Below are 24353 nucleotides of genomic sequence, written 5' to 3'. Positions count from 1 at the left end.
GCTGTTGTGACACGTGAGCCTTGCTCCCAACCAGCACTGGTGTCACTGTCCCTGCCTTTGTACGAAGTGAACATGAAGAGGAAGTCCGGTCTGCGGCTGCTCTCTCACTTCCTCTCCATTTTCAGTTCGACAAAAGGCGAAGACAGTGACACCACTGCTGATTAGGCACCAGGTTCATATGTCACAACAACAGCACGAGAGCCCCCCGAGGAGAACGAGTGCTGACACAGCAGGAATGGCACTGGCATGGGAGATGAGTATAGGCTTTTTTATTTTATTGTGGCCAGGAGTGGGGTATGACAAGGAGTTGTCCAAGTAGTGGACAACTTCTTCAAGTTAGCCTTGTTATATTCACAATTTCATTTGCCTAGTTTTTGCACAATTGTGATAATATTTTATGAAAATCTTATTTATACACAGTATAGTTTAAGACACAGCATTGCAGTATTTTTGGCCATATTCCCATGTGCAAAAATGTGGCTTGTTTTTCCTACACGTGTCCACACCAAAATACGTATTAGAAGTCTGCTCTGATTTTTGCTGGGATTCTGCAATTAAAAAGCTACTGTGATTTCTAAATGGATTAAGCACCAAAAAATGCACAGTCCACCAGCAAACCAATAACACCCAGTGGATTTTCTACAAGAAAATACAGCGTAAAAAATGTAGGATTTATTCCACATGGGAACATGACTTAACAGTGGTTTTCCGTATTGACTTACGGTAATTGGTGAAAAGCACAGCATTGACATCCATATTTGAAATATGTTTTTTAACCTAATTTAACTTATCACAGCTTGCCATATACACAGTTACATTCCTAGAAATGTATATTTTTCACAAAACCATGAGCAAGGCAAAACTGTATCGCAAAGTAAATACATTTGTATGCCTATTTTGGTGTGGTAATATTGTAGCCCTACTGGCTCACATAAAAGTACACATACATAGTTTGTGTTTTTTGTTGTGTGTGTAATAACCTTTTTTCCTCTGTAGTCTCTTCTGCAGCAGCTCACTATATCTACTTCTTTTACTAATGGTTGAAATCACCAAGACAGATCATTTAACCCAGACAAAGGCAAAGGGCGGTCCATGGGCCACAACTGGCCTTTTGGCTGTTCCTGTCTGGCACACAGACTGGGCTGAAGGGCTAGAAACTGTTGCTCGTAGGCCACGTGATGTAAGCACCCTCTGCCCAGGTGTCTCAATAGATACCGGTGAAAATGACCTGGGATGAAGATACTGGGGAATTTTATACTCAGTTATTCTAGATCTGCTCTGAAAATGAAAATGATCCTATCTGGAATATTGAGATTTATGTTTAGGGTGGGTTAGGGAATTGAAGTTGAGTTACCGTATTTTGTTTATGTTTTATACTATGGAATTATGTAATTTATGTTATTTGAAAGATGGAAAAATTTGTATTTAGAGTTTTTCAATAAAAATTATTTGATTTAAAATTAAAATGAAACAACTGAGATGCTATTGAAGTGTAGACTGTCCGGTTTAATCAGAGGGGTTGAACAAAAATATCTTACGTTTAATAATAATTGCAATAATTTTTCTACAAAGTCTCCTCATCATACGTGATCAAAAGTAATTGGACAAGCTAACTTTACCTTACCATAAATAATGTTCTTTACAATACAGTGTAGAGAATCCTTTACAGGCAATGGCTGCCTAAAGTCTGGAAACTGTGGACGCCACAAAACACTTGGTGTCTTCCTTTTTGATGCTTTGCCAGGCCTGCAGCTCACTTCAGTGGTTGCTTGTTTGTGGGTCTTTCTGCCTTAGTTTTTGACTTAAGCATGTGAAATGCATGCTCGATGAGATTGAGACCTGGTTTTCGACTCAGCCATTGCAGAACATTCCACTTCTTTGCCTTAAAAAACTGTAGGGTTGCTTTTGCAATATGCTTTCAGTCATTGTCTATCTGTACTGTGAAGCACTGTCCAGTCAACCTTTCTGCATTTGGTTGAATCTGAGCGGAAAGTATAGTCCTGTACACTTCAGACTTCATCCGGTTGTTTCTGTCTTCAGTCACATCATCAATAAACACTTGTGACCCATTGCCATTGGAAGCCATGCATGCCCATGACAGCACTCTGCGTCAACCATGCTTTACCAAGGATGTGGTGTGTTTTGGATCATAAGTCGTTCCAAGCCTCCTCCATACGTTATTTTTCCCATCCTTTTTTGTACAGGTTGATCTTAGATCTCATTTTTTGACTAGCACTTGCTTGTTGCTTGCTTGCTGAACCCTGTTTATACAGGTACTATACAGATGATCAGGTTTTTAAATACATCAGATAGGGATTATATACATTAGATAGGACTGCTCTATTATGGGTATACCTTGGCGATTGGTGGAGCAGCTGAACATACATTTTTTTGCAAAAAAACGTATTAACTAAATACCCTGTATTTTTTTCATTTTTTGACTAGCACTTGCTTATTTACTGTGACCTTTTTTTACAACAGAGTATTTTTGACCTCTCTGTGCGTTTTTGTGTCTTCAGGTTGATCTTAGTTGTAGCTGTCTAAAGAATGCTTTTCCTGAACTGGGCTGCCTTCTTTAGATGTTTTTTGGCAAAGTCTAAATTGTTCTTTTGATTTCTAAGGCTGATTAATGGTTTGCACCTTGTAGTGAACCCTCTGTATTTACTCTCATGAAGTTTTCTCTTTTTGGTAGACTTAGATGCTGAAGCTCCTACTTCCTAGACAGGGTTCTTCACTTGGGTGGTTGTTCAGAAGGGGTTTTTCTTCACCATGGGAAGGATTTTTACTATCCACCACTGTTATCTTCCGTGGACGTTCAGGCTTTTATGAGTTCCCAAGCACACCAGTACGCTTTATTCTGCAGAATGTACCAAACTGTTGATTTGGCCACTTCTAACATTTTGTCCATTTTTCAAATGGATTTCTTTTTTGTTTCCAGCCTAATTATGGTCTGTTTCCCTTCCATTGAGAAATCATTTGACCACATGCAGTGGGTTCACAGTAACAGCTGCCAAATGCAAATTCCACACCAGGAATCAGCTCCAGACCTTTTACCTGCTTGAAATGATTGTCTAATTACCTTTGGTGCCTTTAAAAAGAGGCAGCAACATACTAAATTAAGATGTGAATAAACTCAATTTAAAGCTGAGAGTCTGCAATTTAAGCTCATATTGATTATATAACTGTATCTTGAATATGTTTTGATTTATGATTTATTATGGTATTCCAATGTGTCTGTAAAATTGTTGGCTGTCTCTGATTTTTTTTAAAAGCTGTCCTCAATACACAGGATCCACCAATCATAATAGGTGATATGACAGCTGATACTGCACCTCCTCTCTTCACAATGATCTTTACACAGGCTCATTAGACACTTTAATATAAAAGAACGTTGGAGTTGGTTCATCGTGGCTATGTACATATATTGTTTACTGAAACAACAGATAGAGTCTAAAAAAGCCCCAGTAGCCAGTCTGAAAATTGCAACATTTCTGTTTTTTTATTTTTAATGCAGATTGTGATGCAGAAAAAAAACATTGCCAAAAATGAAAACAACAATAACAAAAAAATATATTTAACACAAAATTCTCATAGGTCATTTTCTGATGATAGCTTCTCCTTAAACTCAAAGGGAACATTTGCTCCAAGGGAAGAAATAACATAAAATAATGGTGATCTTGGGCCATCTCCTCAGCATCACCTATGATGCCAGTGATTGGGTGCAGTAGGAAGGTAGCAGATTGAACGTGATCGTTGCAAGGAAGTAAAGAGAGGATAGCAGGGAGCACCAGAGTGGGAGAGTAATTAGTTAATCATTGGTTCTTGTGTTTATTTTTTTATCGTATTTCCTTCATTTGGTCATCTTTTTTACAATCTCGAAAAACCCATTTAAGAAAAAGAGCTACATTCACACCATATCAGTTCTACTGTTTATTGTTAGTAGAAAGGAAATCAGCGGTAAATTCATATAAAAATATTCATATCTATTGAATTTCAGGTTATTAAAACTGTAAATGTGATCATTATTTGGTCAAACCAAAAAGGCCATTAGATGAACACAGTGAACCATGGCAAGGGATAAAATAAGTTTTAATCAACACAATAATTTTTGCCTACAAATATATTATGTGATCTACTCACATTATAGTAAAAATGAATGTAACATTTTAAACTGTGGATGAACGCAAACATATTTTCATTTAATAAATGAAGTCAATCATTTAACGGATAAAATCAATTATTTCAGTCAAGGTCTACAGACGCAAGTATTTCTCGCTCCATAGTTATTTTTAAAATGCAGTGATCTGTAGAAGGAATGTGCAGCTTATAGGGGTAGTCTGGGTTTGGCTTGAAAGTCTGAAGTCAATCTATGTGACAGCAGACTAGTGAAACCTCACATCATGCGCAGCATTCACTGTCAGGATTCTCTGATACCGGCAGTGAGAATGGACAGTCATGTGACCACAAGTATGGGATATGTACGTATCTGGCCACATCTCAACCAGACGTGCGCTGCCTTGCTCAATTCACTTGTATTGAGCAAGGCCATGCACATCTAGTTGGAATGTTGCTGGCATTATGCATATCACATACTTGCAGTCACATGACCACCCGAGATCGGCGCCTGCACCTCAATATCCTGACAGCGCACACTGAGTGCAATGTAAGGATTCACATGTCTGCAGCCACATAAAGTGACTGCAGACCTTCATTCCAAACCTGGACAACCTCTTTAAAGGCAGCACATGATTGCAGCCATTACATTTTCCAATGTTCACCTTCTAAAAAAACATGGTAACTGGCAAGGTCTCTCAAAACAGGTGGCACTCTCCACATTTCTGTCTACAAAAGCAATTTGTCTTAGATTGCTTGCACTGGTGCATATTTCTTCCTCAAAAAATGGATTCTGTTACAAGAATAGGAAAATATATGTGATTAGTCTAATGGCGATAGTGCTGAAAAAAACCGAACACAATGGCATAGAGAAAGTATGCATAGCTAAAAAGGGCTAGATCTGGATTAAGATGAGTAAAGACTCTTCGTACCATCTCTGTGACCATCAACCCTAACTGAATCTCTTTGAACAACCACAGATAGGAGATGTGGCTGCATGTGCCTGGGGCTCTCTTCACTAGAATCGTTGGGAGACAGTGACTCCTTCAGACTTTAAAAGTGAGAACTAACCACCACCAGGCCTGCAAAGGATCACTGAACCACCAAGGAGGCTGGTGGATCCCTGGATCCCTTATGTGGTGGAGGCCTCAGAGTATGTGACCCCTTGCACTCCTCCTATAATGCGGATCTAAAGGGAATTGGCACTTTTATGGATTTATGCTATCCTAAAAGCTTGCTACAGCACACGGACTATTTTACAGAGTGTGAGATACTGTCTGCGTGGATTCACGGTTTTACTGAAACTAGTTCTCTAATACTACTGACCTCAAGTCACTGTAAGAGTGATATAAGTGTTGGTTGAGATTACGGAATGCCACCCAAAATTATTTATTTTTGAATAGGATTGAGTTAATCAATACCACAGTACAGTAGTCTTTCAGTGCTGAGCGTAGGTTATATAGAAGCGATGGAAAGATTTTCTTCTCTTGAGACCCCCTGTCTACAGCTCTTGCAAAAATCAAGAGACTATCACATCAAAACCCTGTCACAGGCAGTCCAATCTCCAGACCTGGACCCCATTGAAAACCTCTGGAATGTAATCAAGAAGATGATGGATAGTCACAAGCCATCAAACAAAGAAGAACTGCTTACATTTTTGTACCAGGAGCAGTGTGAAAGACTGATGGAAAGCATGCCAAGATGCATGAAAGCTATGATTAAAAATCATGGTTATTCCACAAAATATTGATTTCTGAACTCTTCCTGAGATAAAACATTAGTATTGTTGTTTCCAAATGATTATGAGCTTGTTTTCCTTGCATTATTTGAGGTCTGAAAGCACTGTTTTTTTTTTTTAAATGTTTCGACCATTTCTCCTTTTCAGAAGGAAACCCCCAAATTTATTGCTTGGAAATTCAGAGACATGTTGTCAGATGTTTGTAGACTAAAAGAACAATTTACATTTTACTCAAAAATATACCTATAAAGAGAAAAATCAGACAAACTGAACATTTTGCAGTGGTCTCTTAATTTTTGATAGAGCTCTATATCAGCAGGAGACACTTTCACTCCGGTTCACTCGTCTAAACCAGTAAACTGACCAACGTGAATTGTACATTCCCTCTAAAAGACAACTTTTAATGGAATATGTACGATTGGCTATTGAATACATTCATGGCATGTACTGCATGAGACAGCTTTCCAAGGCTTGATTAAGCTTGGCACCAACCTCTGGAAAAACTCTGCTAAAATGGAAAATAGTATGTGGGTATAACAACAGAAACCTGTGCCACATGTAACAGCATAGCAGTACACAATAAATTCAAGTGCAGGATGACAAGTATCGAGTAGTATAATAATTTAAATGGGTATCAAATAGTCGTTGATACATTTGTAATAAAATAACAGTTCATGAACAATACCAAACATATTGTAATTCATCAAATTATTTTCTTAGGACGAAAAGTTATTTTAGGTTTAGGCTCCGTTATAAACTTTTGAAAGATTTTTCATTTTTGGGATCAGGTATTTTTGTGGAAAGAATATCACACTCAGTGATCCTATTCATGGCGTCAAAAACATTGCAACTTTGACAGAAAGCCGATGGACCTCATTAAAAGTCAGTGGTCTTTCAGGATTCTGTCATGAACAGAAGCCACTAGTGTGACCAGATTGGTTTTCTAAGAACTGAATTTTATCATATTCTATATGAATGAGCTGCTATATACATGGTACCACTAACTATAACATCCTGATTAGTGGCAAAACTTGAAGCTTTAGGGCCTCAATGCAATTCAAAATCTCCAGGAGGGTCCATAACTATCTCCAGTTGTTAAGGGTCTTCCCATATGGCAAAAGGAATCTTTTGGAACCCTATAGGCTTCAAGGCTTGGGTGCAACTGCAGTCATTATAGTTATGCCTCTGATCCTGATTGAAAACCATTAGCTGGACCCCTGATCACAAGTCCTGTGATTGGACTGTCCATGCTGCAAACTTGTTATTCATATTATTCTTATTCAATTATGAAATTAGAGGCCTAATCACATAACCAGAAATAAAATTACATATAGTTATAAATAACTGAAAAAAAACTAATTCAGAAATGTGTAGTTAAAGCCTAGGTAAAGAAATAGTCATTATACTTGAAAATTCACAATATTTAGCTTGAGTTCCAACTGAAATAACCTATATAAATGTAAGTGGATTCTTTTAGAAGGGTAACTTCTTGGTTCATCAGAAACTAGAAATACGAGAAAAAATGTCCTTCTGAGTTTAGGTTTAAGTTAAAGAAATTAAGTATTAAATATTCTTATTCAGTGGTCAGGTCACTGTCCTCACATGTTCCCACTCTCCAATTCCATAATGTTATTCAGTGGTCACTGTCCTCACATGTTCCCATTCTCCAATTCCATAATGTTATTCAGTGGTCACTGTCCTCACATGTTCCCATTCTCCAATTCCATAATGTTATTCAGTGGTCACTGTCCTCACATGTTCCCATTCTCCAATTCCATAATGCTATTCAGTGGTCATTGTCTTCACATGTTCCCATTCTCCAATTCCATAATGTTATTCAGTGATCACTGTGCTCATTTGTTCCCACTCTCCAATACAGATGTTTATGTTCTTTTGTCTCTTACAAAGTGAGATATGCTTCCTGATGCTACATATCATGGCATAAATGTCCTTTCTTGACCTCCTGTAATGCCTAACCAAGACTCTGCATGGTGGCTGAGCACCATCATCAAAGGGAAGATCTTTCCTTCTACATTCAGTCATAATGGTCCATCATAAGTCCAATGTCTCTTCATAAACTTTCATTGTTAGGCACTGTAGGTGGTGTGATAGTTGGAGTAGATTGTGCCCATTCCACAATATCTGTGCAAAGAGATTCCACTGCGTCCAATCTCTCAATCTGCACCAACTTAGTGAGCAGGTCTGGGATACTGTACCCAGCTGTACTGATCCGGTCAAAAAGCTGAAGTCCATCTGTCATTCCTCCAATTTCATCTCTCTTCAAACCAAAACTCTCAGCTAGGTGGCGCCATGTTTTTACTATTGCCTTCTCTGTATTATAAGTAGAACTAAGCATCCTGCTAGTCTTCTCCAGACAGTCAAATGGCAGTTCTGTAGGGCTCAGTCCTGAAACATAACATGCATATCGTTAGTAGCATTCTACAGACCCTATGGTAACATATTAGGCCACTCCCACTTCCCAACAAGCCACACCTTACATCAATGAAGACACTCAGGTTTAATACATTAAAAAAAACTGTCTAAAACAAAATAAATATGATGGAAGGCTTAGAAATCATTTTTTGTCTCCTACATTCTGCCTATTTTATTCCAAATATGATATGACTGAAGCTCCAGATAGATTCATCTTGAAAAATGCTAAAGCTTGCACAATCAAACATGGTCAAACACACCTCAATAATCAATGCAAGTATAAATAAATCAGGGGTCCACATGTCTTATAGGGGTCCTTCAATCACTACTGTATATAGTATTATATGTTGCAATACATATAAATAGACATGAAGTGGCCGAGTAATCAAAATTTTTATGCCACTTTTGTGGTGTAAAAGCTTGAAAAGTTGCCAATTTTTTCCACAATGTGGAGTTACTCAAAAATTGACTGTTGGCTTCTCACGTCACTTTGGATCAGTTCCGTCAAAAAGAGTAGAGCTGCGGCTGAGTCATGGCAGACCGGACCTTGTCATGCCTTGTGTTCAATTCATGAAAAGTGGTGACGTTTTTTATGTCAGAAATGCTCTTCCAATCACTGACTAGAGTAGCATTTCTGACGCAGCGCATGTCACTTACTAGAGGCAACAAATTCATTAAGTAAGTTGCACCTCTTAAAAAATTCAGCACTTCTTCTACTCCTTGAAAACTGGCGGAGCGCACGCTCGCCAGTCTTGGTGCATCGGTCCCATAATGAACAAGTATGTCAGTTCTACCAGAGCTGCTTTTTGTGTTCAATCATAAAGGGAATCCTGATAGATGTATTCCACTACCAAGAAGTTCACATCACATGTCCTAATAAGGGAGGAAAGTATTTCTTGGTTTCTCTCCGCTGTGCATCTAATAAAAGCTACATAACTTTATAATGCTATATCATACTATTTACTTACCCTCTGCAACATTGCATACGTTTGCATAAAGGTCTAGAATCTTTTTCCTACGACTTTGAATCTGTAGAAACAAGAACCAATGCCGTCAATATTAAGGAACTGTGAAATCACTTGTTATCTTGTTAATGAAGCCTCAATTATGCTAGTGTTACTTTGATTTTAAGTAGAATGTCATGACCTTGGAGAAGATTGTCTGTACATCTTTGCTTCAGCACATTTTAACCCATGTAACATAATTCACAAATAGGTTCTACATGTACCAGTCCAAGGTAAGCTATGTGGAGCCATACCATTACTTTTCATATCAAACTATTGGGGTAAAGTCAGCTATAAAAAAAAGTCTTATTTACCAAAGGTATCGCTATAACTTTATGACATGCTCTTTAGCTCAGCATAATGTGTATTTTTGTGTCTTTGATCCTAAACAACCTCTATTCTCTTCCACCAAGGAATGCCCATTTAGAATCAATGAAAGGACATGTGGTGAGGATAGAAGAAAGACTAACCCTCGGATTGCTACAGTAGATTTGCAATTTGACATGCAGTGGATCTGCACCAGCTTTTAGCCCCATTCAATAAGGTGAATCCAGGGGCGGATATATCATTGGTGCATCTTGTGTGGCCACACAGGGCCAAAGAAATAAGGAGGCCTATTTCTACGTCCAAAGCAGGTGCAATTTAGCATTTTTAGGAGCTCTTGGGCTGCAAAGGGCCCATATATTTTTTGTGCACAAGAGCCTTTTTCTGTCTGTGCCCACCAGTTGGTGAATCCATGTGTGACTATCAGATGTAGTTTCTGCACAGAATTCACATCAAGAATGTAATTTTTATTTACACAATGCATCTACGGAACTCCAAACCATATATACTATGGTACAAATTCCCACTGAAATCAATTGTAGGACATTTGGTTGTAAAATTTATGTATTGTGATCATGACTTTATAGAAAATAACTGATAGAATTTTGAAAAATTGCAGTTCAAATTTAAATGCAAGGATTACATTAATTTTGGGTATAAAATGCCCCTTCTAGCTGGGAGCAGTCACCAATAGAAGAAGCTCAGGTGGCTATCATATGAAGTCTGTCTAATCCATCTTCAGTACGTGCATCCTCGTGGAGACTGCAGACACCCACATTTCATTCCCTCACTCTATGAAGTAAAGCTTGGCTTGAAATTTCATCCCATATAAAGATTTAGACTCTGACTTCTTCAAGACTGGCATTTTGTATACCAGTCTTGTTGAAGTGTGTGCTGTAGTAAGATGTGCCAATTTCATTAATAGTGGTGTGCCTTTTGGAAGACATGTACTACAGCTGGAGACTAAAGAATAGTTCTTACATAACATACGCCCCTTTTTTGCGTACGCTATGTTGAATTTGTTGCCTGTGCTCATCCACACTCATCTAAGGTTTACCCACTTTTCAAAAAGTTGGTAGAGCTGTCTGTGACTGATTTAAAAACACCAAAAGTTGGAAATATATCGAGCGACCATGAGCTACGCAAACATTTTGAGACATTTCGTAAAATTTTTCTACTAGAATTTTGTGTGGTCTTTAATATGAAACTAGCTAGCAAAGCAAATTGTACACAAAAATTCATCAGCACCATAAGATTTATTTTAACCATCTGGATGCATTTTCCCAATAAATAAATCTAGTTAAAAACCCCCATTCTTGACCATAGTTGAAAAGTTGCAGCAAAGTGGTTCATGCAAAATAGCAAAGTAATGTGTGTATATGTAAAAGCTATCTGATCAAAGCATTTCCAGCCACGGTGTGAAAAAGCTGTAAAAATGTTGTTGCATAACACCATTGTATATTATTATACAAGGAGAATTCCTGTAAGACTCTATATAAATTAGGAGGGTTTGATAACAGAGAGGGCTCATAGAGTTCATATCCTTGGGCTTCCAACACATCAGCGACCTGTCTCCACCCCACACTTTTCCTGACGGCCATTTACTAATCCTGTCCAAGCACACGTAAGGCAATTTTAAAGTTTAAAGGGAGCTGGTGTATCTTACAGTTAAATGGAAAATGCCATAGGAATGTGCGACCAGCTCTCAAATATGTGGCTACTAGAGGTAGGATGGGGTTGAGGTCCAAGAATACTGTTTAGGGGGCCTTCTCACATTTTAGAATTTTCAAATGCATTGGGCTATATATTAAGGTGGGTAATTTATGAATCCAAGGGAAAAATTGGCAGTATAATTTTCAAGGTCATCTGCCAGTTTTATTTGTAAGCATATTAGCTCTGCGGCACTATTAATTTTAGATGCACAGTCTGTGTGGCAGTATCATTTTTCGAGGCAGTATCTGTGGGGCACTAATGTTACAGCAATAGAACATTACTGAAAGGGGCTGCAGGATGGTAGGTTTGTGTAGAAAGTAGGGAAGGTGTTAGTAAAGAGCTAACGTCATCATGGCAGCTGGCTAAGATGGAGAGAGGTAAAAAATGCCAAATAAACTCCCAGTATGTAGCTGTTTGTTACCTTTTGTTACATTTCTAAGCCTGTAAAGACAAGGGCACCCTTGGTTTTTCAGTGTTTTATTTTCTTTAACACAACTTGTCAAAAAAGTGTGTACTTGCCTAAATTTCATATGGAACTGGTAAATGTTCATTCGAAGATGAGAGCATTCAAAAAAATTTGCTATGGGGTCTAATTTTTCTAGTTACGTCTCTGTCTCTGATCCTTATCTTCCTAATCTTTTTGAAATTCACTATACGACATTTGTAGGCTTGTTTACTATGTTCACTAAAGGTACCGTCAGATTAGGCGATGCTGCAGCGATATAGACGATGCCAATCGCTGCAGCGTCGCTGTTTCGTCGTTGTGTGGTCGCTGGAGAGCTGTCACACAGACAGCTCTCCAGCGACCAACGATGCCGAAGTCCCCGGGTGACCAGGGTAAACATCGGGTTACTAAGCGCAGGGCCGCGCTTAGTAACCCGATGTTTACCCTGGTTACCAGTGTAAATGTAAAAAAAACAAACACTACATACTTACCTACCGCTGTCTGTCGCGTCCCCCGGCGTTCTGCTTCCCTGCACTGTAAGCGCCGGCCGTAAAGCAGAGCGGTGACGTCACCGCTGTGCTCTGCTTTATGGCCAGCTGGCGCTGACACAGCTCACCCATCCCTTGTAGATTGTGAGCCTTCGCGGGCAGGCTCCTCTCTCCTCCTGTACCAGTTATGACTTGTATTGTTTAAGATTATTGTACTTGTTTTTATTATGTATACCCCTCCTCACATGTAAAGCGCCATGGAATAAATGGCGCTATAACAATAAATAATAATAATAATAACGCCGGGGGACGCGACAGACACCGGAATGTAAGTATGTAGTGTTTTTTTTTTTTTTTTACTTTTACAATGGTAACCAGGGTAAATATCGGGTTACTAAGCGCGGCCCTGCGCTTAGTAACCCAATGTTTACTCTGGTTATCATTGAAGACAACGCTGAATCGGTGTCACACACGCCAATTCAGCGATGTCAGCGGGAGATCCAGCGACGAAATAAAGTGCTGGCCTTATAGCTCCGACCAACGATGTCACAGCAGGATCCTGATCGCTTCTGCGTGTCAAACACAACGATATCGCTATCCAGGACGCTGCAACGTCACGGATCGCTATTGTTATCGTTGTTAAGTTGTTCAGTGTGAAGGTACCTTTAGTTTTTCTCATCCACAACGTGTTTGACTCCTGAGATTAAACCATATATTACTGTTTCAACACAAGGTCGACTTGAAGCACAACTCAAGTGTTTTTTATATTTCAGTGCTGTAGTGGTGCTACTAATCTATGTTCCCTGACCTTAGTGTTATACTTACCAGCCACCGCCTTAAGCTCTTCCCAGTGTCACTATGGTCCCGCACCGCTATCTTGTGATCGCAAATTCTCACGGACCGGAAGTCAGAAGTAACGGTCACAAGCTCACAATGTAAGCCTATGAGAGCCCTGTTCTGGCTCTCATAGACTTACATTGAGTTGTGACTTCCGGGTTGCCCAACAAACACTGGAACTTACAGAAGACCGTCCAGAGTGGCGGTGATAAAAGATGAAGGCGGCACCTGGTAAGTACAAGAACTGGGTACAGGGAACTTACATTAGCAGCACCACTCCAATGCTGCAATAAAAGAAATGCTGGAGTGGTGCTTTAATTAACCAATAAACTGCCATGGGGATGTATCGGTAGATAATAATAGAACCGGGGTCATAAACTATTAAAATATCATGTTTACTTTGAGAACTAAGAATTCTCTTGATTTTATATATGTTATGTTAATAAGGGCAGTATGTGAACCCTAAGGACAAATACTAAATGATTGCCCTGGTTACTCAAATACTACCGTTGATTTACTAAAGAGAAGTAAGAAGATCAGATTTACCGTGTTGATATACTATCATTACAGGAATTTCTTGAGAACATTATGGAATATGTATTGGGAAATGCTAGGTGAAATCCCAAGAAACAATGAAAACCCTATATTAAGGGTCACCAATCTAACCCAAGAAGAGGTGCGAAACTGGCTAAATAAGATTAAAATAGATAAATCTCCGGGTCCGGATGGCATACACCCACGAGTACTAAGAGAACTAAGTAATGTAATAGATAAACCATTATTTCTTATTTTTAGGGACTCTATAGTGACAGGGTCTGTTCCGCAGGATTGGCGCATAGCAAATGTGGTGCCAATATTCAAAAAGGGCTCTAAAAGTGAACCTGGAAATTATAGGCCAGTAAGTCTAACCTCTATTGTTGGTAAAATATTTGAAGGGTTTCTGAGGGATGTTATTCTGGATTATCTCAATGAGAATAACTGTTTAACTCCATATCAGCATGGGTTTATGAGAAATCGCTCCTGTCAAACCAATCTAATCAGTTTTTATGAAGAGGTAAGCTATAGGCTGGACCACGGTGAGTCATTGGACGTGGTATATCTCGATTTTTCCAAAGCGTTTGATACCGTGCCGCACAAGAGGTTGGTACACAAAATGAGAATGCTTGGTCTGGGGGAAATTGTGTGTAAATGGGTTAGTAACTGGCTTAGTGATAGAAAGCAGAGGGTGGTTATAAATGGTATAGTCTCTAACTGGGTCGCTGTGACCAGTGGGGTACCCCAGGGGTCGGTATTGGGACCTGTTCTCTTCAACATATTCATTAATGATCTGGTAGAAGGTTTACACAGTAAAATATCGATATTTGCAGATGATACAAAACTATGTAAAGCAGTTAATACAAGAGAAGATAGTATTCTGCTACAGATGGATCTGGATAAGTTGGAAACTTGGGCTGAAAGGTGGCAGATGAGGTTTAACAATGATAAATGTAAGGTTATACACATGGGAAGAAGGAATCAATATCACCATTACACACTGAACGGGAAACCACTGGGTAAATCTGACAGGGAGAAGGACTTGGGGATTCTAGTTAATGATAAACTTACCTGGAGCAGCCAGTGCCAGGCAGCAGCTGCCAAGGCAAACAGGATCATGGGGTGCATTAAAAGAGGTCTGGATACACATGATGAGAGCATTATACTGCCTCTGTACAAATCCCTAGTTAGACCGCACATGGAGTACTGTGTCCAGTTTTGGGCACCAATGCTCAGGAAGGATATAATGGAACTAGAGAGAGTACAAAGGAGGGCAACAAAATTAATAAAGGGGATGGGAGAACTACAATACCCAGATAGATTAGCGAAATTAGGATTATTTAGTCTAGAAAAAAGACGACTGAGGGGCGATCTAATAACCATGTATAAGTATATAAGGGGACAATACAAATATCTCGCTGAGGATCTGTTTATACCAAGGAAGGTGACGGGCACAAGGGGGCATTCTTTGCGTCTGGAGGAGAGAAGGTTTTTCCACCAACATAGAAGAGGATTCTTTACTGTTAGGGCAGTGAGAATCTGGAATTGCTTGCCTGAGGAGGTGGTGATGGCGAACTCAGTCGAGGGGTTCAAGAGAGGCCTGGATGTCTTCCTGGAGCAGAACAATATTGTATCATACAATTAGGTTCTGTAGAAGGACGTAGATCTGGGGATTTATTATGATGGAATATAGGCTGAACTGGATGGACAAATGTCTTTTTTCAGCCTTACTAACTATGTTATGTTACTATGTTAATCTAAAATATTAAAATTGCTTATATACTGTGTGTAAGGCTACATTCACATATCCCATGTACATGTCTGTGTGCGATCCATTTTTTAAATGGACAGCACAAAGAACCATAGAGTTTCATTGATCCGTAGACGCATCCTTTTTGAAAATGGATCCGCTTTCTTAATTCCGTGAGGCTCAGAGAATATTCTATTCTCATCCCTTTTATGAGTCAGACTTGGCCATTAATCACTTCCTGACATTGAATGATGTACTGGTACGTCCAATGCCGGATCGCTATGTATGATGCAGGCACAAGAGAAGATGCTGCACCATTTCAGGCAGATGCTGGCTATATTACATAGATAGCATTAGCCCCTAAAAGGAAGGCTGTGCTCCGCTCGCTGTTGTTAACCCTTTAAATGGCACAGTCAATCTCTGACAAAGGTAAGTAAAGCACATAGTTCCAGAGGGTGTTTACCGTCCCATGTGTGCTTATTGCCCCACCACGAAGTAATTGCAGGACGCCGGTGGGTTGACATGGCAGCCAGGAGCCTGTGACAAACCCCTGTGCTTGCCATGAGGATGGTCCTGTGAAGATCAGCCTGACCTGTACAGTAACATCCATAAAGAGAAAAAAAAAATCGAAAAGACAGATTTGTGGGGTTTTTTCTGGTGCCGGAACTCCGAAAAAGAAATCCAACTTCCTCACAAATCTACCATCTTCCTGCCCCTCTTAACAGTTTGCCACTGCTGATAGGCTATCAATATATTAGTACCGGACAAGCTGTCATGTAAAAAAATGCTATGTATCTGCAGATACGGCATTTATCTGCAGATTAATAGTGTTCTAAATTTGTGCGGCCATTATACTGAAAACCCAGTTACTCAGGAAATGAACTGTATTTGTCACGGTAGCCTCCAGCTTTCAGTCATAGAGGCGCGGCCGGCTCGGCTTTAGTCACTGCTCGGTACATAGCGAGCAGCGGCTGTAACAACACCCCAACACTGATGTAATACTGAGCAGTCTGTCAGTCAGTGCTGGAGTGTAGTCACAGCCACCACTCACTGTGTACTGAGCGGTGACTGAAGACATGCTGGCCACGCCTCTATGACTGAAAGCAGGAGGATGCCGGAAGGAATAAAGTTAAACTCGTCTTTTTTTTTAAAGTTGCCTTTATTTAAAGTTGCCTTTAAGTTGATATCTCATTTATTCCTGGCTGCTCAGAAAATATCTTTATATTGAATATTGGCAAGGACATATGTGTTAGGAGTCGAGTTTCCTCTGCGGCACAGGGGAAATCTCGATCCGTGTCTACTCCGGTCTCCCATTCTGCTTCGCCCGCAGTGGGCTCTGCTCAGCGGAGGCGTCGCTCCCGGCGTCTTGCTGGGACTGATTCTGTGCAGGGAGTTACTGCTGCCTTTCCTGGCTCTCCTGTTGTACTCTGCACTGATCTGCGGCGAGCTGGCTTCTCTGGGACTAAGTCCTTATTTGCACACACTGAGCATGCCCAGGGCAAGATCTCCCATTGGAGATGAAGGGTCACATGCTCAGGTACTGCAGCACATTCTATTGGTCCTCCTGGAAGGTCTTGGAAGGGCAAAACTTCAGTAGCAGCTTCCTGTGCTGCACCTATATAAACTGCGCATGACCGCACGGCCATGCGCTAGTATTGTCTTGTTATAATGTGTGTGTGTAGATGGATGTATGTCGAAGGATGAAAGCTCCTAAGTATCCCTCCCTAGTGTTGTTGTCTGTTCGCGGATGATGGTAGCTATCTAGCGCCCGACTTGCCATCTACATGTAACACACATCTCAGCGTCCTTTGGCTGTGTCCGCCAGTACGGCGCCGTGCGCTTCCTCTGCGCTTTCCTTACCCAAGCCTGGGTGGATAGTGGCGTCCGTCAGTGCGGCACCGCACGCACTCTCGTGCCTTAAGTTTCTATTTATAAGTTTCCTTACACACCCAGTTGCGGTGTTGTGCCAGCAAGAGTCTAATCGGACTTCAATCCCGGATTGGGGTTGTGTTCGCTGACTCCTTGCTCGCATTCTATGTGCGGTACTGCGGTCCTGTGATGTAACAGAATCGCTTCTTTCACGCAGGGTGCAGTTAACCCATGTGTGTATACCTAGTACCGCCATATTGTCCGTCTTGCTAGCTGCAGGGTCTTTTACCTGCACGGTGGACCTCGGACTGCGAACGCACCTAGTTTCTTACCATCTATACTTGGTGCGTTCCGCCAGTCCTTAACAATATGTTATTACAGGTCGATATAACTTCTAAATTCAGTAATCAAAGATAGAAGCTCTTTGAGGCTGTTTAAAGGAAATTTGTCATCATAAAATTACCTATAATTTAAATCAGAATTTAGTTTTAAGTTTCTTTTTTTTATTTTGGACAATGTTTTTTTTCCACCATACTACAGTCTTTATTAAAATATGAATAAGAAATCTTGCAATTTTCACACTGGCCACCAGGGCTTTTTTAGACTATAACTTTCTATGGTGGCAGGAAACAATGCAAGTACATTAGTTGCAATAAACAGACCCTAACTCTATCTTTCTATAGAAGCATTGTCATTACGAAGGGAAGCAGGTGTGATATTACTTATTGTGATTGGTGGATCTGTGCTATCAGCTGTGTATATAGGTGTTACCTGTCATTAAACATAGTAGCATAGTAACATAGTTATTAAGGTTGAAGAAAGACTTTAAGTCCATCTAGTTCAACCATAGCCTAACCTAACATGCCCTAACACGTTGATCCAGAGGAAGGCAAAAAAAAAACCATGTGGCAAAGAGTAAGCTCCACATTGGGGAAAAAAATTCCTTCCCGACACCACATACGGCAATCAGACTAGTTCCCTGGATCAAAGCCCTATCAAGGAATCTAGTGTATATACCCTGTAACATTATACTTTTCAAGAAAGGCGTCCAGTCCCCTCTTAAATTTAAGTAACAAATCACTCATTACAACATCATACGGCAGAGAGTTCCATAGTCTCACTGCTCTTACAGTAAAGAATCCACGTCTGTTATTATGCCTAAACCTTCTTTCCTCCAGACGTAGAGGATGCCCCCTTGTCCCTGTCTCAGGTCTATGATTAAAAAGATCATCAGAAAGGTCTTTGTACTGTCCCCTCATATATTTATACATTAAAATAAGATCACCCCTTAGTCTTCGTTTTTCCAAACTAAATAGCCCCAAGTGTAATAACCTATCTTGGTATTGCAGACCCCCCCCAGTCCTCTAATAACCTTGGTCATTTTAGAATTAAGCGCATAGTTATACATCTTATTACATCTTATTACTTCTACTAAAGTGGATTACCTTACATTACATTAAAATCCTGCCCCTGAAGCTAATATGAAGCCCTCTGACAACTGTTCCCAAAAGGACAGTAGGTATGAGACTAAAACATCCCCTGGTGGCCAGTGTGAAGATTGCAAGATTACTAAAATAGTTTCTTACTATATCTTTTTTTTTTTCTTTTTTATTTTTATATAGCGCTAACATATTCCGCAGCGCTTTACAGTTTGCACACATTATCATCGCTGTCCCCGATGGGGCTCACAGTCTAGATTCCCTATCGGTATGTCTTTGGAATGTGGGAGGAAACCGGAGTACCCGGAGGAAACCCACGCAAACACGGAGAGAACATACAAACTCTTTGCAGATGTTGTCCTGGGTGGGATTAGAACCCAGGACCCCAGCGCTGCAAGGCTGCGGTGCTAACCACTGCACCACCGTGCTGCCCACATATAGATCTTGATATGAAAAAAAAAAAAGCCAAAATGTTGAAAACAATATATAACACAAAAACTGCACTTAGAAATAGGTAATTTTCTGCTGGCATAATCCCATGAATGTTTTGAAGGGTTAAACAGTTAATTATACAATATATATATATATATATATATATATATATATATATATATATATATATATATATATATATGTATGTATATATATATATATATATATAGGTCTTCAGCAGAATCTATAGTGAGTAATCAGATTGTTAGTTAGGGTGATGAAAGCTACATTTTCTACTTTGGCACTACATCTGTACAGACGGCAAAGTGTAGCTATGGTTTACAAAGTGCCCAGAAGCAAGCGACATCAGTCAGTGGCAGCCAAAGTTAACAAACTAAACAGAGGGTAAGACTCACGTGAGTAAAGTACAGTCTTGCCTCTATATAAGTCCATGGTAAGACATCCTCAGGAATACATGGTGCAATTCTGGTCACCGACTTTTAGAAAGGACATATAAAAGCATTTAGGTTTAGGCATTCAATTGTTTCTAATGTATTCAGATGTTTTAGAACTCATGTATAAATTTTAATATCAGTATATTATTAGAATAGTCACGCAATTTCAGAATTCCTTGGTTTTATTTTTAATTTAAAGAATAATGGTCTCCTCATGTTTTTTCGATTTGTCTATAGTACTATACATTCTTTTGTTTCTAGAGTCTGGATTACCAGGCAGAAATGTGACATAAACTATTGGCAGACAATGAGATTCTAGGTTAATAACATTATACTCAATTAAAAAACTTCAAAAATACACTCTACGATTCTCCTGGAGCAGTTTGACATATGTCTCTTTTATCTACCAACTGGAGTGCAGGAACATGCTTCTATTTTAAACTAATCATAAACACCTCTGACATCTCTTAAAAAGGACCTGATACTGGCTAAAAAATTGGTTAAATACCTTATAAAAAATGTTAAGATCTACTTGTTCTTCTGCTCTTTTCCATTTTGCACTGCATCATTTCAGTGCACAGAAATTGACATTTTTTTTTGGAGCATGCTATTAGAAATCTCGTCTTTCTAACCAACAATACATTTCTTCAAAGTCTTCTCTGGGGGCATGGGTTTCACCCCTCCCTCCAAAACGCTGCCAATCACAGCTTAGCAGCGTGTGTGTCTGCTAGAGACTGTTAGATCAGCTGCTGAGATGTGATTAGTAGCGTCTGGGAGGGAGATGTGAAAGTTCATGTCCCCAGAGAAAACTCAGAAAAAATATCTAGTTGGACTGCAAGCAGAGATTTCACATAGTGCCGGCAGAAGAAATAAATGTGAATATCTCTGCAATGGAGTGACACAGAGCAAGGCAGAAAAGATCAGCAGAATCAGGGGAATTTGACAAAATATTTCCCTAATTTTTGAGTAACAGGTCTTCTTTAGCTCAAGAGCTGGAGACAGAATGAGTGGAAAGCCATGCAAGTGCAACCACATATTCTGTGGCACAGTATGAGGCTCATTTTAGGTGCGGGTCCTAGTAGTGCAACCCATATCTATCATACATTTATGACATATTGTAGATATTACATAAATCAACAAGATGGGATGATCCCATTGTTTGCATATGTATTATAGTATGCATTCCATTTTTAACTAAAAAGCATAAAACTCGAAGACGTATATTACTAATTAACATTTCCCAACACTCAAAATGGTTATTTCACTAGTTTTCATCATCCATACAGTGTTTCCAAATCTTACAAAAAACATAAAGTTTGCAAAAATAGGACACTTCCTATATTGAAAATGCCCTCAAGTCTGAAGCAAACCATCATTTTAGCATGCACAAAAGCAGCAGATGGTCTTTTTAACTCATTATAAGGGGATATAACTTTTCTTTGCGTCAGATTTGCATTGCATAACTAACTATAAGGAGCTGTGGTGCTCAAGGGTCCAGCGATGACATATTAGAAAATTTGACAGGATATGCACATGGTACAAGAGATGATTGAATCTTTTGAAATTCTCATTCGTCAGGTTCATTGAATTCATAGTGAATTGATTTGCTATGAACCGCAATAATACAAAGCCTCCGGTTGCCTTAAAAAGACGTGTGTAGCACTCTAAGGTTCCTAGGACTGTATCCAGCGTCGGACTGGAGCACCTTGGACCCACCAGAGAAAATCATTCTTTGGGCCCACTATGTAGCTACATAGAAATAAATACAAGACCACCAATTGTGTAGTAAAACACGCTAATATCAGGGTATAATGTAAGGTAGTACATGTCTTAATTATGTAGCAGAGGTTGGGGTATCCCCCTCATAGAATATAATGCCGACCCCTCATAGAATATAATGTAGCCTCCCTCATAGAATATAATGTAGCCTCCTTCATAGAATATAATGTCGCCCCCTCATAGAATATAATGCAGCCTCCTACATAGAATATAATGTAGCCCCCTCATAAAATATAATGCAGCCCCCTCTCATAGAATATAATGCAGCACCCCACAAAATATAATGCAACCCCCTAAGGTATAATGCATTCCCCACCATAGAATATAATGTAGCACCCTCATAGGGTATAATGCAGCCCCCTCATATAGTATAATGCAGCCCTTCCACAGAATATAATGCAGCCCCCCATAGAGTATACTGTAGCCCCCTCATAGGGCATAATGCTGCCCCCTCATATAGTATGATGTAGCACCCCAGAATATAATGTAGTCCCCTGAGAATAATGCAGTCCCCCCACAGAATATAATGTAGCCCCCTCATAAAGTTTAATGCAGCCCCTCTCCACCCCATCATTGTCCTCATCACCACCTCCATCATTGCCTTCTCCCCCACCACCCCATCACTGCCCATTCCATTACCTCATTATCACCTTCATCATTGCCTCCTCCCCCACCACCATAATTGTCCATTTCATCACCTCAATCATTACCTCCCCCCACCACCATCATTGCCCATCACCTCCATCATTGCCTCCCCCCACCACTATCATTGCAGATTTCATCACCTCAATCATTGCCTCCCCCACCATCATTGCCCATCACGTCCATCATTGCTTCCCCCACTGCCATCATTGCCCATCACTTCCATCATTGCCTCTCCCACCATCATTGCCTATCACCTCCATCATTGCCTCCCCCACCATCATTGCCCATCACCGCCATTATTGCCTCCCCCACCATCATTGCCCATCACCTCCATCATTGTCTCCCCCACCATCATTACCCATCACCTCCATTGCCGATCACCTCCATCATTGCCTCCCCCACCATCATTGCCTAATCACCTCCATCATTGCCTCCCCCACCATCATTGCTTAATCACCTCCATCATTGCCTCCCCCACCATCATTGCCCATCACATCCATCATTGTCTCCCCCACCACCATCATTGCCCATCACATCTATCATTGTCTCCCCCACCATCATTGCCCATCACTTCCATCATTGCCTCCCCACCATCATTGCACATCACTTCCATCATTGCCTCCCCCACCATCATTGCCCATCACCTCCATCATTGTCTCCCCCACTGCCATCATTGCCCATAACCTCCATCATTGCCTCCCCTACCATCATTGTCTATCACCTCCATCATTGCCTCCCCTCACCATTATTGCCAATCACCTCCATCATTGTCTCCCCCACCGCCTCTCCCACCATCATTGCCTATCACCTCCATCATTGCCTCCCCTCACCATCATTGCCCATCACTTCCATCATTGCCTCCCCCACCATCATTGCCCATCACATGCATCATTGAATCCCACACCAATATCATTGTCCTTCAGCACCACCACACACACACACACACATACACGCAGGCACACAGCACAGCTCACCTCCCTGCAGCGTGCATGCACACATGCACACAGACACATACACACACAGCTCACCTCCCCGCAGCAGCAGCACATCGTGGTAGCCTCTTCCTCGCCGGCAGCTTTCTGTCTGAGACAGCGCGCTGGATGATGACGTCATCCAGCTGGGCTGCCTGTCTCAGACAGGAAGCAGGATGCCGGGATGTGCTGCGCTGTGTGTCTGTGTGCCTGCGTGTGTGTGTGTAGTGCGGTGCTTTGTGTGTGTGCGTGTGTGTGGTGCGGTGGTGCTTTACATGCGGGCAGTGTTAGCTGCAGCCTGCGGCTAACGCTGCCCGCTATTAAAGAGAAATGGTATTCACGCCTCTCCACGCCCATAAGGGCATGGGGAAGCATGAATATTCTTTTTGCTTTAGCAGCAGGGACAGGATCCTGTCTCCAGCTGCTGCTAGGCTGGCACAGGGCGGGCCAGAGCCCCCTTGAGACATTTAAGTAATGTCAAAGTCACATCATGAAAAAGTGAAAAAGTGGCTGCTCCCAGGTGCCGGTTGCTGAAGACAGCTCTGATCATTGTTGCCTGGTTTGCGTCTGATCTGCACGACCAGGCGTCAATTATGGGAGCTGTATTCAGCACCCGCTATTTACATTGTGTGTAAAATAAATAATTAATTAAAAAAAATGGCAGGAAAGGGGACAATCTCCTAAAAGGTTCAAAGGCTATTAATTATAGCTCATAGCTGTTTGCTTAGCCTTTACTGGTTATTTTACAGGGGCACCCATGAAAAAATGACTTAGGGTACACCTATAAATTCAAACCAGCAAAGGTTAAACACACCTGCCAGAGCCAAATAAGACCAATTGAGGCCTGCTTTTGGTACTACTACTATTGCCTGGTGCCAGTTCTTCTGGTCCCACATTCTTAGGCATGGCCTTTTTCCTTTTTTTTTTTTTTTTTGGGGGGGGGAGGTTACATCATCCCATCCAATACCACTGCCACTTTCTCTTACCATTCATTTTGTAGGATATTATAATTAAAAGGAATCTATCAGCAAGTTTTTTGCTATGTAATCTGAAGACAGCATGCTTTAGGGGTTAAAACACAGATTTCAGCAATGCCTTTCTTATCAACTCCATGGTTTTACAATGATTGTTTTAGCACCATGAGCTCATCATTCCATGGACACAACAGTGCAGCAGACTCTTCTCCAGTCTGTGATAAGAAGCTGGCTCTCCATATCTATGTACATAAAGAGCCAGGATGGGCTAATGTTCTCAACTCTACTTCATTCTAAAGGTACCGTCTCACTAAACGATATCGCTAGCGATACGTGACGTTGCAGCGTCCTGGCTAGCGATATCGTTCAGTTTGACACACAGCAGCGATCAGAATCCTGCTGTGATGTCG

At 40.7% G+C, this 24353-nt stretch overlaps 1 protein-coding gene across 6 annotated transcripts in view; it reads right to left on the bottom strand.

The window, feature by feature from the left end:
• Window positions 1-3474: 3474 nt before the first annotated feature.
• The window catches only part of EDAR (ectodysplasin A receptor), a 226279-nt gene continuing 205400 nt past the window's right edge, over window positions 3475-24353 (bottom strand). For 4 of the 6 annotated variants that reach the window (XM_069757551.1, XM_069757553.1, XM_069757550.1 and 1 more), the window contains exons 11-13: window positions 19536-19616; window positions 9253-9313; window positions 3475-8257 (exon numbers count right to left, since the gene is read on the bottom strand). In XM_069757551.1, the coding sequence (XP_069613652.1) occupies window positions 7923-8257; window positions 9253-9313; window positions 19536-19616 (477 nt within the window). In that variant the 3' untranslated portion in view covers window positions 3475-7922. The remainder of the gene's footprint in view (window positions 8258-9252; window positions 9314-19535; window positions 19617-24353) is intronic. The other 2 variants (XM_069757555.1, XM_069757554.1) reach the window with 1 other exon arrangement.

Source organism: Ranitomeya imitator, chromosome 3 (assembly GCF_032444005.1).
Source record: "Ranitomeya imitator isolate aRanImi1 chromosome 3, aRanImi1.pri, whole genome shotgun sequence".
Classification (NCBI taxonomy): domain Eukaryota; kingdom Metazoa; phylum Chordata; class Amphibia; order Anura; family Dendrobatidae; genus Ranitomeya; species Ranitomeya imitator.
Note: the sequence above shows the minus strand (reverse complement) of the source record. Positions and strands in the feature narration are given on the sequence as shown.